General features: G+C 43.0%; 1 protein-coding gene across 3 annotated transcripts in view; it reads left to right on the forward strand.

Annotated features, from left to right (window-relative positions):
- The first annotated feature begins 1,524 nt into the window (after positions 1-1,524).
- The window catches only part of RBBP5 (RB binding protein 5, histone lysine methyltransferase complex subunit), a 29,095-nt gene continuing 15,685 nt past the window's right edge, over positions 1,525-14,934 (forward strand). For all 3 annotated transcript variants that reach the window (XM_081113159.1, XM_081113160.1, XM_081113161.1), the window contains exons 1-3: positions 1,525-1,691; positions 8,954-8,979; positions 9,828-10,000. In XM_081113159.1, coding sequence (XP_080969285.1) covers positions 1,673-1,691; positions 8,954-8,979; positions 9,828-10,000 — 218 coding nt within the window. In that variant the 5' untranslated portion in view covers positions 1,525-1,672. The remainder of the gene's footprint in view (positions 1,692-8,953; positions 8,980-9,827; positions 10,001-14,934) is intronic.

Below are 14,934 nucleotides of genomic sequence, written 5' to 3' on the forward strand. Positions count from 1 at the left end.
ACGACTTGCTTTATAGTCGGGTGGAAACATTTACACTTTAACCAAATGTCTGTGAAGCGTTTTCCCGTGCCTCATCTCATTGGATCCTCACAGAAGTCCTGGAGTAGGTAGATAGGAGGCTCCGTGGAATCCTATTTTCTTTTCATTTGCCGGAAAACGGAGATTTAGAAAGCTTAGAAACTTGACCCGACTGAAAAGAAGTAAGAAATGGTGGACCTTGAAAATGACTTCAGGTTTTCACACCGCACAGAATAGAGTCAAACACTGCTGCAGCTAAATATTTTACCCTTTGTTCTACAATAATAATCTGCGTCGGGTTGATATTTACTGCTGTGTTCTGACAATTACCTGAAAGAGAAGTTGCGGTGCTTCACTGGGCTGGAAAAAGTTTAGCTAAATCAGAAAGCAGGTCTAATCCAGGAAGTTTATTCTATATACACGAAAGGCTGTTGACTTGTGCATGCGCGATACATATAAAGCTCTCGCTGGCGCCAATCACACGTGTGTGTCTCGATCTGTCATTGTCGATCACCTATTCGGTCTACACTTCTATTATAGAGAAAGGGCGGACAGCGATATTAAAAATATTTCTTCTAATTAATTTCCTTTCGATTCGTGCACCGGGCCACTAGTTTGTAAATAGTAGTAGCTGATATTCACGGGGCACTTGTTGTTCTACGTACTTCACATGTCACCTCATGTAATCGTCACAATAATTCTGTAAGTACTACTATCACCTCCATTTTACATCCAAGAAAACTGAGGCACAGAGAATAAAATATTGCCCAAAGGGTGGAGCTGGGATTCCTGGCGTTAAACCCACACAGGGGATCTGGCTTTTTGCAGCGACCTACAGCGCAGTTGTTGTTCTGTGATAGCCCACAGCATCCATAGTTGAAACTTGTCTGTACAGAGTTTGCCTCCTCGTTAGCTACCATCAGCTGGCTGTCTCTAATTGCTTTGTGTATCTCGTCACAGTCTGAGCTCCGGGGTACGCAGCCCACCTCTCATTCCACTTCCTTTTCAGTGCCCTGGTCAACCCTGGGAAAGCCTGAGGTAAAGGCCTAACAAACACTGTCGCGCATTTCTAGGGGATCAATGGCACAGCTTTACAAATGTAAAGGCGGATACACAATAACTAGCTACATACAGGTGAGTACGCGCCTCGGCTCCACACTGGATCGCTGGGGCTGACCTTTCCAGCTTTCCTGTCAGTCGTGTTTGCCCGGAACCTTTCCTGCGGAGGCTGATGCTGCCGCCCGGGACAACACCGCTGAACACATAACAGAGCAGTCCTAGTCGTCTAATTATATGCCTGAAATTTCTAGCTCACGTACATAACCCGGGAAGAAACATCCTCAAGTGCATGCGCCTCGCTTTTTAAAGTAAAAAGTGACGAAAACACTTTTATTCCTTAATAAATATCATAATCAAACGATTTCCACAGAGCCTGTTTTCCTTTTTGGTTAGGCATATATTTGGACAGCCCACTTGAAACGAACAGAGAAGGCGGGGGAAGAAAGCGGAAGCCGAAGGGTCTTCTACACCAGAAAGTCTCCGGAGCTAGCGCCGGGCTATTCGCAGCGCCCCCCGTTTGAGACGCAGTCTTAGAAGCCGGCGCGGGGAAGGCGTCGTCGCTGGAGCTGAGACCAGGCGTCCAGAGTTCTCAGGGATGAACCTCGAGTTGCTCGGTAAGGAAGTCTGTGGCTGCGGCGTAGAGAAGAAGCCTTTGGTCCTGGAAGAGAGGGAGCCGGGCGGGAGGGCATTCAGGCTGCAGCCTGAGGTACCTAGTTGTGCTGCGGGTCCCCGGGCGCTCCCGGTGTGCAGCAGCAGCAGCAGCAGCAGCAGGAGGAAGCCAGCTTCTGCTCCCGCGGGATGCATCGCCGTTCCCGAGGCCACTTTCTCGTTCGTGTCGGAGAGCGAGGGGCAGTTTGTGACTTAGTGGTGCCGACAGGGACACAGGTGCCCAAGTGCCGCACCACAGGCGGGACCTGAGCTCCTGGAGAAGGAGGCGGAGGGAGCGAGGCTCGGGGCGAAGCTCTGAAGACTTGTCGGGGGGCATCTGGGTGTCCGGGCAGGTGAAGCCTTTTTGTAGAAACGCGGGAGGCCCAAGGAGGGGAACGTGGAGATCTTGCAGCGGTTCTCAACCTGTGGGTCGCGACCCCTTTGGCGGCCGAACGACCCTTTCACAGGGGTCGCCTAGGACCATCCTGCCTACCAGATATTTACATGACGATTCATAACAGTAGCCACATTACAGTGATGAAGTAGCCACGAAAATAATTTTATGGTTGGGTCACACCATGAGGAGCTGTATTTAAAGGGCCAGAAGGTTGAGAACCACTAGTGGAAGCCCCTCGTTGAACATGAAAAAAGGGCTCCGCGGGGCGCGACTTGAAGGCACTAAACAAGCAAATGAATGGCACAGTTGGCCCTGGCACCCAGGTATCCCCATTTCCTGTGGAAGAAGCCCCGCAGCCGCCAGGGACGGTGTGTCCGACACGGGCGCGAACTGTCGAGGAGGCTGCCTTCTGCCCCCCTCTCTCCGAGTCAGTTCCTCGTGTTTAAAAACCGTAGGCTCTTCCTTTCAGGCTTTCATTGTGTGTTTAGCACGGTGGCCTAGGGAGGCCTGAGTTCCCGGAACTCCTAAACGATTTGCTGTCTTTATGGATAGGTTTCTCTTTAAAAAAAAAAAAAAAAGTAATCAGAAGGTGGTTTTGGTTGTCCAAAGGCGCTACAAAGATTCTTTTTTTTTTTTTAAATATATATTTTATTGATTTTTTACAGAGAGGAAGGGATAGAGAGTCAGAAACATCGATGAGAGAGAAACATCGATCAGCTGCCTCCTGCACGCCCCCTACTGGGATGTGCCCGCAACCCAGGTACATGCCCTTGACCGGAATCGAACCTGGGACCCTTCAGTCCGCAGGCCAGGCCGACGCTCTAGCGGCGCCACTGAGCCAAACTGGTCAGGGCAAGATTCTTAAGAAATGGTCTTTACCTTTAAGGAGATTTCTGTTAGGCAGCAAGGTTAAGAAGGCCATGTGAATAGCCATAAGGTATGGCAGAACACAGGGGGGCCTTTAAGAGCCACTACGGATCGCCGAGAGCCTTCAGAAGAGGGAAGGAATGTCCCTGGGGCAGGGGAAGGAAGGTACCGTGAACAGAAAGCCCGTGGGGGACTTGGGGTTTGGCGTGGACATTGGCGATCGGTAAAGTATTGGCAGACTGTGGTGGGACGGAGCGGGGAGGGTGCCTGACGGCATCGGCGGGAGGAGGCCCGGAGGATGTCCCTGCGGGGCCAGGTTGTGGGCATGTGAGTAAAGAGAAGGTCAGGGGGTGGGGTTGGTGCCCTCCGTTCTGGGGAGGCTCCTGAGTGCCCAGCTGGACAGTCTGTGCTTTTTAAGGAAGGGATGGCAGATCCATGGAAGGGTTTTGACCTGGTAAGTAGCGCCAACAAAGCGGTGGGTTTCTTTTTAAGCTTTATCGGGCGACGTTGTTCATGGAGTCTTGGAGGGTGGAAACCAGCTTGCAGGGCTGGAGCAGAGGAGTGGTGTGGGAGGCCGGAGCTGGGAACAGACGAGGAGATGTCCCGGAAGCAGAGTGGACAGAATGTGAGCATCAGTGCGGTGCCGATGGGAGAAGAGACCGAGTGACGAAGGATGGGAGCCCACAGCGGCGTTGCTGATAACTTAGGGAGAGTGGCAAAGGGCAGCATTTTGCATGTGGAGTGTGGATCTGTGGTTCAGGAGGTAGGGTAGCATTTGTGGGAGGGATTTGTAATCTTCCTACAGGTGGGCTCCTTGAAACCTTGTGAGTAGGTGAGACCAAGGGAGTCAGTGTGTGTGTGGGGGCGGGGGAGGGAGGGGGGCAGAAAAGGAAACCGCTGAGGCCCGAATCTCGGACAGTTGCCTATATTTAGGGGTAAGAAGAGAAGTCGATGGTAATAAGTTAACTAACAGCTACATAGTCTTACTGTGAGCGAGGCGTATTTTTAGGTGCTTTCCACATAGTTATCCAAACAGGTGGGTGTGGGGTCTGCCGTAGAAGCCAGTTGCAGAGCGTTTGAGGCTGAGAGCGGGAAGAGGGCTGCTCTGTTTAGTCCGTAAGCAGCTTGGGGCCCCTCAGCAACCTGAGCAGCAGAAACCAACCTACAACGATTTTAGGAAGGTGTGGGAGACAAAATGGAGGGAAAGAATTGATCCTTAGTTTTAAAAACTGAAAATATAGAGGAAAGATGATAGGCTAGTACCTTCAAAGAGATAGCACATGGGAAGGGTGGCTGTTTTTGTTTGTTTGTTGTGTGTTTTAAATACAGAAAATTCGTGAGGGTGGAACTTAGGAAGGAATAGTGAGTATTGGAAGGTTATGCAATTTAAAAGAAGGCTGGTTCTGTCCTGGCTGGTGTGGTTCAGTGGTTGGAGTGTGTGGAAGGCAACTGGCCACTGTGCTCTCTCCCACATGGATATGTCTCTCTTTCTCTGTCTCTCTCTTTCTCTCCTCCCACCCTCTCTAAAAATCAATGGAAAAAAGTATCCTTGGGTGAGGATTAACCAACCAAACAAAAAGAATTAAAGTAAAATGAAAGAAGGCAAGGTCCAAAAGGCACAACTCTATGGGGGTGACTGAGTTTTAAAGCAGGAAAGTTAGTGTTACAGAAGCGAAAGGAGCAGGAATGGTGTGGTTGTGGGAGCATGCTAAAGGCTATCTGGCCAGATGCAGGAAATGAGTGATAATGTGTTTTGTTTTGTTTTAATTGATTTTTTACAGAGAGGAAGGGAGAGGAATAGAGAGTTAGAAACATCGATGAGAGAGAAACATCGATCAGCTGCCTCCTGCACACTCCCTACTGGGGATGTGCCCGCAACCCAGGTACATGCCCTTGACAGGAATCAAACCCTGGACCCTTCAGTCCGCAGGCTGACACTCTATCCACTGAGCCAAACCAGTTAGGGCTGATAATGTGTTCTTAATGTGGACACTCAAGATATTAAATCTGCAACCACTTTTTGAGCCTTTGAGGTGTGTCTGGCATTATGCACTGGAGATACAAAGTTACATGCGTTTTCAAACTTTTCCCACAACTCACAATAAACATGTATTTTCTATCACAACCCATTATTTAGTCTTAACATATGTAACTAAGTTTCTCAAAATTACACCTAATCCTTGTTAACACCGTGTCCTCTGGTATCTGCTAATATGTTAAAAAATGTGTGGCTCACTAAATTGATTTATCCATTTATGGTGGATTGGGCCCTACTGTTTGAAAAACATTGAAATAAGATACAACCTTTGCCCTGGATAAATATATAGAACTAGGAGAAGATAACTGGAACCAGCTGAAAGAACAGTTAATTCTGTATTGTTGGGGCTCACAATAAAATTTGGGGGTGATTTTACAAGAGGAAGTGCCTTTTAACCCAGACAGTAAATATGAAGTAGGATTTTTCAGAGGGACAGTTGGAGAGGTAATTACCAGCGCAGAGAACAGTGGTGGTACAGTGTGTGTGGCATGTTCAGGAAACGGTGAGTTGTTTATAGCTGGGGCTTAGGTTGGATTATACAGGTTCCATACTAAGTGCTGATGGGGAGTTAGCCAAAGAGAAATAGGAAAATCCCTGCTGAGGCCAGATTGAAATTGCTTTTTTAAATTATTCTTAGGTCTGGCCAGTGTGGCTCAGTGGTTGGTCATTTACCTATGAATCCTGAGATCACGGTTCGATTCCCGGTCAGAGCATGTGCCCAGGTTGCAGCCTCAGTCCCCAGTGTGGGGTATGCAGGAGGATTCTCTCTCATCACTGATGTTTCTGTCCCTCTCTCCCTCTCTGAATTAAATAAACTCAATAAAAATATATTTTAAAAAATTATTCTTAGGAGTTCAGTATATTGTTTAGCAAGGGATATTTTTTAGCAGTAAGTGAAATGATGAGATTTGGGGCTTAGAAAGTTGTGGCAACTTTAAGAAGTGTTGAGGGAGGCAAGACTGGAGCCTAGGAAATGTAGTGATTATGGTAGTGATACATTGGATTGGGGTGGGTGTCGTGGGTTCAGTGATCTAGACACCTGCCAGTTGCATTTCTTTAAAAGAAATGCCACCAACTCCGTCATCACTTGTTAGATTGAGGGAGCAGAATGGAAACTGCTACTTGGGACCTAACTGCTACAAAGGGAGGAATTGGTTGGCAAGTAGGAAATAATAGGAACATTGAGAGAAAAGACCATGAAATTTTAGAGTCATGATAATCAAGTCATCAAGGAGGGGATGTTCAGCACTTTAGAGGGTGGGGAGCCTTTTTCCTGCCAAGGGCCATTTGGATATTTATAACATCATTCTTGGGTCATACAGAATTATCCACTTAAGAATTAGCCTGCTATATTTGGTCAAACATTTAATTAATTCACCCCTGGTGCCTGGCAGGGCCAGACCAAATGATTTCACAGGCCTGATATAGCCGCAGGCCCAATGTTCCTCACTCCTGATTTAGAGAATAGACATTCTCCCATATCACCGCTGGGAGGAAGAAGGCTGGGAAGGCCTGTGAAGCTCAAAGGCAGTTTGGAGAAAGGATCCTGGTAGAAAAAAAGGGTTTGACCGGGGTTTATTTCTCTTCCGCATTCATATCTTTGGGCATTTCTTCCCCTTAATGGTCTTTAACCAAGCCTAAGTAGTCTACTTGTGACAGGAAATGGTAGCTGGTGGGAGGATGGAGAATACGAAAGTGGTCTTGAGCATTCCGAGGAGAGGCTCGTGCTCTCCTAACCCTGCGCGATGGCATTCTCGCTCAGACTCTTCAACCAAAGTGTCCCAAACCAGCTTAGTCTTTTTTGTGGTCACTTTCTCTTTGTGTTCCTTTAACTCCTTATTGTACCCCTGTTGACCAGGATGAACCTCAAAAAAAAGAAACCCACCCCAAAATATAAAAATACAAAATCAGAGGTAACATGTGTTGAGGGGTAATCGTGCATTAAAAGGGTCCTGGATGCTGGGTTCTCTCAGAATCTTTTGTGTGGCTTTCCCTCCTCCCAACACAGCCCAAGTCACACTCGGTCCTTCCTGAGTGTAGTATATTTTTAGGTTGTGTTTTTAAATTTGTTTTAAATTATTTTTATTACTATTATTATTATTTTTTTTAAATATATTTTATTGATTTTTTACAGAGAGGAAGGGAGAGGGATAGAAAGTCAGAAACATCGATGAGAGAGACACATCAACCAGCTGCCTCCCGCACACCCCACACTGGGGATATGCCTGCAACCAAGGTACATGCCCTTGACCGGAATCGAACCTGGGACCTTTCAGTCCGCAGGCCGACGCTCTATCCACTGAGCCAAACCGGTTACGGCTATTACTATTATTTTTATTGACTTCAGAGAGGAAGGGAGAGGGAGAGAGAGAGAGGAACATCAATGACGAGAGAGAATCATTGATTGGTTGTCTCCTGCACACCCCCTACTGGGGATCGAGCCCATAACCTGGGCATGTGCCCTGACCGGGAATCGAACTGTGACCTCCTGGTTCATAGGTTGACACTCAACCACTGAGCCACGCTGGCCAGGGTTGGTTTTAATTTTTAAATAAATTTTTGTTTGTTTCTCAACCATGTGAACATCAAGCTATATTATTGATTTGGAAAAATGTATAGTATATATTGTTAAAGAAGCAAGTCACATAATACATGCACACATTAGATAAATCAAGATAATTACCCTTTTTGGCAATTAGTTACCTTGAGTTTCATCTTTTGGTTTTCTTAACTATGGAGCCTGGGTTTTTTTGATGTTTTCTATTAATTTTTTTTTAAGAACAAAATGTAATGAAAGTGGTTTTCAGACTTTTTTTTTTTTCTTTTTTTTTTTAATAGAGAGGGAGGAAGAGGGAAGAGAAGAAGAAACTTCATTGTGAGAGAGAGAGAGAAACATCTTATTTGGATGCCCTATATGTAAAGCAGCTTTCTTGAACCTGTAGTTCTCAGTGTATAGTTTAAAAACCATTGTAATAAAATCTAAGTAAATACTGGCAAAGATGGTGCTGCTGCTGAAATTAAACTTTTTTTAAAAAATATATTTTTATTGATTTCAGAGAGGAAGGGAGAGGGAGAGAGATAGAAACATCACTGATAAGAGAGAATCATTTATTGACTGCCCCCTGTACACCCCCTACTGGGGATCCAGCCTGCAGCCCAGGCATGTGCCCTTGATCGGAATCGAACCCGGACCTCCAGTCTGCAGGCTGACACTCCACTGGGTCAGACCAGCTAGGGCTGAAATTAAACTTTTGGCAAACAGGCGGTATCATAGCCATAGCTTGAAATGTTTATTACTTCTAATGTTTAAATACCAAATTTAATATTGCAGTCGGGGATTTTTGTACCAAAATGTTGTTTGCTTAATGTGCTTAACCAACTGCCAGATTATGTTACAACCTAAATGCTATTAATAAGGGGCATGATCACTGCTGGTTGGCTGTTGTTAATAAAGATTTTAGAGAATAGTTGGGACTTAAGATAATTTGACTGATTTGATTTTTAAAAGTTTGTTATTTAAAAATAAGCATAATAACATCATTACATGTTTAAATAAGTAACACATTTTTATGGAAAATAGGTACCTTAAAACAAAATAAAATTTAGTGAGAAGAGTGGCATTGTTTTACATTTTTACAAATCTCTGTAAAGTTTGCCTAAATAGAAGTTGGCAGTTTTCTTACATCTGCTTCTACGTTCACTCTGTTGCAATATCATAGGTCATATAGCTTCAGGAGAACGCATCTATAAACATGAGATAATGAGGATAAAAAAGCAAGTACCGTCTTGACATGATAATGACAATAGGAAAGGGCTTCAGTTCCCATCCACATTTTGCAGGTCACTGCTATGCACCATTCATGAGCTGTAGGGTCCCTGGTGTGCCACATGTGTTCCATCACATTTCTCTCTCTGTTTTGTTGCAGAGTCCTTTGGGCAGAATTATCCAGAGGTAAGAGTATAGTATTGTGAGTCTTAGGAACATGATAACTCACTAGCTCTTGTGTTTGAGTGGGAAATGCATTTTGATCTCTTTTTTTTTTTTTTGACAAGTATTAAATGTGATGATATCTTTTGCTATAATAAGGACCTAAATGTTCAATTTTAAGTTGGGGAGGCAGATAGGTAGTTAGCTGGAAAGCTCACCATAATGTAAATATTATAGTTCATTTCCCTTTAAATTAAAAATGACTTTGATTAAAGGATCACAAACAGCACCATCACCTGTATATAGATTTTTTCTAGTTTTGATCAATGCTTTTACATAGTAATAAATCAATATGTATGCTATAAGTGTGCATTATTTTTTAAATGTAAAAATATTTTGTGTAATAATTGGAATATATTTCACTGTAGTCATGATTATTTTAAATGGCTTGATAATAATATAAAAAATTTATTTGGCTTTTCTAATGTTACACATATAGGTTGTTCTAGGGTTCTTGTTTTAAAGTATTTTTCTTGGGATAAATTAAAAAAATATGATTACTGGGTCAATGGGATGACTCTTTCAATGAATCTTGTTATATTTGGCCTAACTGTCCTCTAGAGTGTGTGTACAAAGTTACAGTGGTAGTGTAAGAAATTGATCACACCTGTTTCCAAATATTCTGTTAGCTTTTATAAATATTTCTTCATTTTGACTAGTTTAATTGATACAAGAACGTACGTAGAGGTTATTGTGGTGTACAACATGATTTAAATTCAACAGAAGTGTCCATAGATAGTAGAGAACCTTTACAAAATAATTTGCACACCTGGGTATTATTGTCTGTATTCTTGTGTTCGTTTTAATTTTAGGAAGCTGATGGAACTTTGGATTGTATCAGCATGGCCCTGACTTGCACCTTTAACAGGTGGGGCACGCTGCTTGCAGTTGGCTGTAATGATGGCCGAATTGTCATCTGGGATTTTTTGACAAGAGGCATTGCTAAAATAATTAGTGCACATATCCATCCAGTCTGTTCTTTATGGTAAGGAATTTTAATATTACTATGTTTAATATGAGTTAAAGTAGTGGGATGAATGGTGACTGTGTAATTGGCAATCTTACTGTAGATATTTTAATATTTAATATTACTAATCCAGCCACTAGTAATGTAATTACTCATAGCTGGTGTAGACCTTGATCTCATGTTGTCCTTCAAGTTCCTTTGTAATGATGTGGATTTGTATAAAGCTCTGTCTGAGAATATTTCAGTACTGAAAAGAGATATTTACTGATTGTACCTGTAATGTTTTTGATAAAGATGTTTCATTTAAAATAAAAAAATTTGGGTTAGGAGAGAAGCTTGGAAGTTATCTAGTCCAGCCTTGTCCAGGTTCTTGATTCCAGCAATTTTAGTTATCCAAAGCATGTCCATTTCTTCATTGAACTGTATAGTTATTAAGGCTTCCTGTCAGATAATTTGAGTTGAACTCTGATTTAATATAAATTCCTATTGATTACTTTCTTACTCTCTGAGATGACTATTTAGAAAATTTTATTTTGGCACAGCACTTCTTTTAAATGAACTTGGGGCCAAAAAAAGCACCTAATCAAATCTAAATTTACTAAACAGTAACATATTTCCTTTTGTCTAAGTAGAAAGAGCAGAAGTATTGTAAAGCACTGGATTGGGGGGAGGCCGAATCCCAGTCAAGTTTTGGCCACTAATGAACTGGTGGTTTTGGGCAAGACTTTTCTCTAATATACAAAGGGAGAGCACCAGCCTGGGTGATCTCTTACGTCCCTTCCAGCTCCATTGCTTTTCATTTCTTTTTTATTGTTGTGTTTTTACATAAGGATTTATTTTTAACAGCTTTATTAAGATACTAGAGGCCCGGTGCACGGATTCGTGCACATTGAAAGGAAATTAATTAGAAGGTGGCCAGCGGGGCGGGAATGGGCGAGAAGAGCCAGACATGCCCTGGAGCCAACTTCCTGCGGTCCCTCCCAGGCTGGCTACACCTGGGGCGGCACTGGGGCACAAACGGCATCTGCGGAGTGAGCAGGGTCCCTTGGCCTGGCCTGTGGGGATTGGGCTGAAACCAGCAGTCCGACATCCCCCGAGGTGTCCCAGAGTGCAAGAGGGCACTCTGCAAAGGTGCTGTCACTTGGCGGCTCCTGCGTTGAGCGCCTGCCCTCTGGTGGTCAGTGCGTGTCATACCTACTGGCTTCACTTAGCCTTTTATATATATGGATTTTAATTCAACAGTCTCCTATGGGTAGTAATTATTACTGTTCCTGTGTTATAGGTGAGGAGATTGAAGTTTAGAAAGGTATATAACTTGCCAAAGGTCAAACAGCCAGAAGGTGGTAATGTCCGGGCATAAGTCTGACTCTTGAGCCCATGTTCTTCACCATGGAGATGTATTGCCTGCTAAGTCCTCATTAGCGATTCCTCTTTGTTGCAAAATTTGGATAAGTACTGGTGTTGGGTTTCTTTTTTTGTTTCTTCCTTCTGTTTTTGGTTCTCTGTTTTCTTTTTCCTGCCTCCTGTGGGTTTCTTGAACATTTTTTAGAATTCCATTTTGATTTACCTGTAGTATCTTTTTTAGCTTTTTAGTAGCTACTAGGTATTATATTGTATATATAAAACTTATCACCATTAGCTGGCATTGACATTTTACCAGTTCAAATGAAGTGTAAGAAACCTTTCCTCTCTTTACCCTCTTTTTTTTTTTTTTTTTAATATATTTTATTGATTTTTTACAGAGAGGAAGGGAGAGAGACAGAGAGTCAGAAACATCGATGAGAGAGAAACATCGACCAGCTGCCTCCTGCACATCCCCCACTGGGGATATGCCCACAACCCAGGTACATGCCCTCGACCGGAATCAAACCCGGGACCTTTCAGTCCGCAGGCCGACGCTCTATCCACTGAGCCAAACCGGTCTCGGCTACCCTCTTTTGTTTATAATTGTCTTAAATATTTCCTCTCTATATATTGAGACCCACATAAGACAGTACAGTGGGGCCTTGACTTACGAGTTTAATTCGTTCCAAGACCGAGCTCGTTAAGGAGCTCGTTAACTCAAATTACTCTGTCAACTCAATGCAAAAAATCAGCGGAGAGACAGCTGGTATCTCAAAAAACTCGTTAGTCGGGACACTTGTAAGTCAAGGCCCCACTGTATTTTGATTTTTGCTTCATATGTCAAAACTCAAGAAGGAAAAAAAGTCTTTATTTACCAATATTTTTACTCTTTTCATTGTTCTTTTTTCCTGATGTTCTAATTTCTTCTTTTATCATTTCCTTTTTGTTTAGAGAACTTCCTGCAGCTATTCTTTTAGGGTAGGTCTGCTGGTGACAAATGTCTTGATTTACCTCTTTGTTCCTGAAGAATATTTTCATTGAATATTGAATTTGGGTTGACAGATCTTTTCTTTAAGCACTTAAAAAATGTGTCATTTCCTTCTGACCTTGGTTTCTGATGAGAAATCTGCTATCATGTGAATTGTTCCATATACCTGGTAGGTAAGGTGTCATTTCTCTCTTAATGCTTTTAAGACTTTTTTTCTTTGAACTTCCTCCATTTTCCTCTGGGCAGAAACCTCCACCCAGCTGGCCTTGGCTGCACATTCTGGATTTCAGTCTTCCCCCAGCCCCAATAAACCCTTTTTGCTGAATGAGGAAAAAATAGATTCTTTTCGTTGTCTTTAGTTTTCAGAAGTTTGTCTCTGGGTATTAGAGTAAATTTCTTTGAGCTCACCCTGTGTGAGGTCTATTCAGTTTCTTGAATCTGTAGGTTATATAATCTTTTGCCAAGTTTGGGAAATTTTCAGCATTATATCTTCAAATACTTTTATTCCCTACTTTTCTTTCTCTTCTTCCAGGACTCTGATAATATAGCTTTAGATCTTTACTATAGTCCCACAGGTCTGTGAGGCTCTGTTCATTTTTTTCCATTTGTTTTCTTCCTGTTATTCAGATTGCAGTTTTTAAATTTTATTTATTGATTCTTTCCTCTTTCTTCTTCATTGGCTGCTGAACCCATCTCTGAGTGGTTTTTTGTTTGTTTGTTTGTTTGTTTGTTTGGTCATTCCACTTATTTATGCATTCATTGGGTGATTCTTGTATGTGGCCTGACTGGGGATCGAACCGTGACCTCCTGGTTCATAGGTCGATGCTCAACCACTGAGCCATGCCAGCTGAGCTGTTTTTTAATTTTAGTTATAATTTTCAATTATAAAGTTCCCATTTCCGTTCTTCTTGTATCTTCTGTTTCTTTGCTGAGACTTTTCGTGTTTGTTTTTTATCCCCCTTTATTTCAAGCATGTTTGCAGTTTCTTATTGAAGCATTTTTATGATGGCTGCATTTAAATCCTTGTCAGATAATTCTAAAACTATGTTATCTCTGTGTTAGTATCTGTTGACTTTTCTCATTTAAGTTGAAATTTTCTTTGTTCCTGGGTGGTAGTGGTTTCCATTTGCAACTTGGGCATTTTAGGTGCTGTGTTGTAAGAATGTAGAGCTTATTTATTATTTAAATCTTGTGTTTTAGCAGGCCTCCTCTGGTACTGCACCAACGGGAAAGGAGGGCACCATCTTGTTATTGCCAGATGGGTTAGAAGCCCACGTTTCTCATTTGGCTGCAATATGCTGGGTGAGATTGGAAACTCAGCCTCCCCACTGGGCCTCCTAGGCTGATACTGTCCTGCCTGGAAGGCTCCAAGTGCTTTGTTCCTGTTCCCCGTCTGGTCTACACTAATTCTGTGGCTGAGATCCTCATTGCCACCTGGTGGGCGTGAAAGACACCAGCTAGGAGGAAGAGTGCTGTGCTGTGAACTGGGCAGCAGTGGAAGTCTAGACTCTCTATGTAAACCTTGTTGACGGGGGTTGCAGTTTTTCCTGTGGTGGTTGCAGGAGTTAAGTGACTATTGTCTAAACGTCTTCTGTCTCACTGGTTTGTCCTTTCCTGGTTCTTTGGTCAAAGAAAACAGGCTCTTCTCTAGCCTTTTTGTGTGTGCCCATTGGTATTTCTGTGTTGTTGGCTTCTCCATCACTTGGTCTAGGACAGGGGTGGGCAAACTTTTTGACTCGAGGGCCACAATGGGTTCTTAAACTGGACCGGAGGGCCGGAACAAAAGCATGGATGGAGTGTTTATGTGAACTAATATAAATTCAAAGTAAACATCATTACATAAAAGGGTACGGTCTTTTTTTTTTTTTTTTTTTTTAGTTTTATTCATTTCAAACGGGCCGGATCCGGCCCACGGGCTGTAGTTTGCCCACGGGCTGGTCTAGGACATGGGGGGCAAAAAGAACACCCAGTGAACTGTTGAGTCATTTCTCTATCCTGCAGTCTCTAGCCAGTTGTCTTCTGTCTGTCTTTCAGAGTCTTTTTCTGTTTGTTTGTATATAATGTCTAGGTGTTTAGCTATAGTTAGCAGGAGGAATTCATTCCTTCATTCCTTTCTTAATTATCTTATATATTTAAAAGCCTAATATGCAAATTGTCATCTCGGGAGTTTGATCGCTCGCTATGACGTGCGCTGACCCCCAGGGGGTGGTGTGGAATGAAGGAACGCCCTGGCCAGCAGCCGGCAGCCAGAAGGCCCCGTTTGGCCCTGATGACTGGCCAGGTCTAGGGACCCTACCGGTGCGCAAATTTCATGCACCAGGCCTCTAGTTTTAAATAACAGATACTTATCTTTATTATTTGTTTAAGCTCTGAAGGTACTACTGGAGGAGCAATCAGAAAGCTCAGATACTCCCTCTCCACCCCTAAGAAAATAACCTGTTTTTTGTTAAATCAACACTTAAGTGCTTGCTGATTGTAGACTAATATGTTCATGTTCTTTCACAGAGCCACTTGTAGTGTTATCTTGAATTGTTAAGACCTTCTGTTATTAGATATGAAAATGTCACAAAAGCATGCTTATTTATTGCTTAGTTGGGAGAGCCTGTTATGGATATGTTTT

This window comes from Myotis nattereri, assembly GCF_964212035.1.
Source record: "Myotis nattereri genome assembly, chromosome: 18".
Lineage (NCBI taxonomy): Eukaryota > Metazoa > Chordata > Mammalia > Chiroptera > Vespertilionidae > Myotis > Myotis nattereri.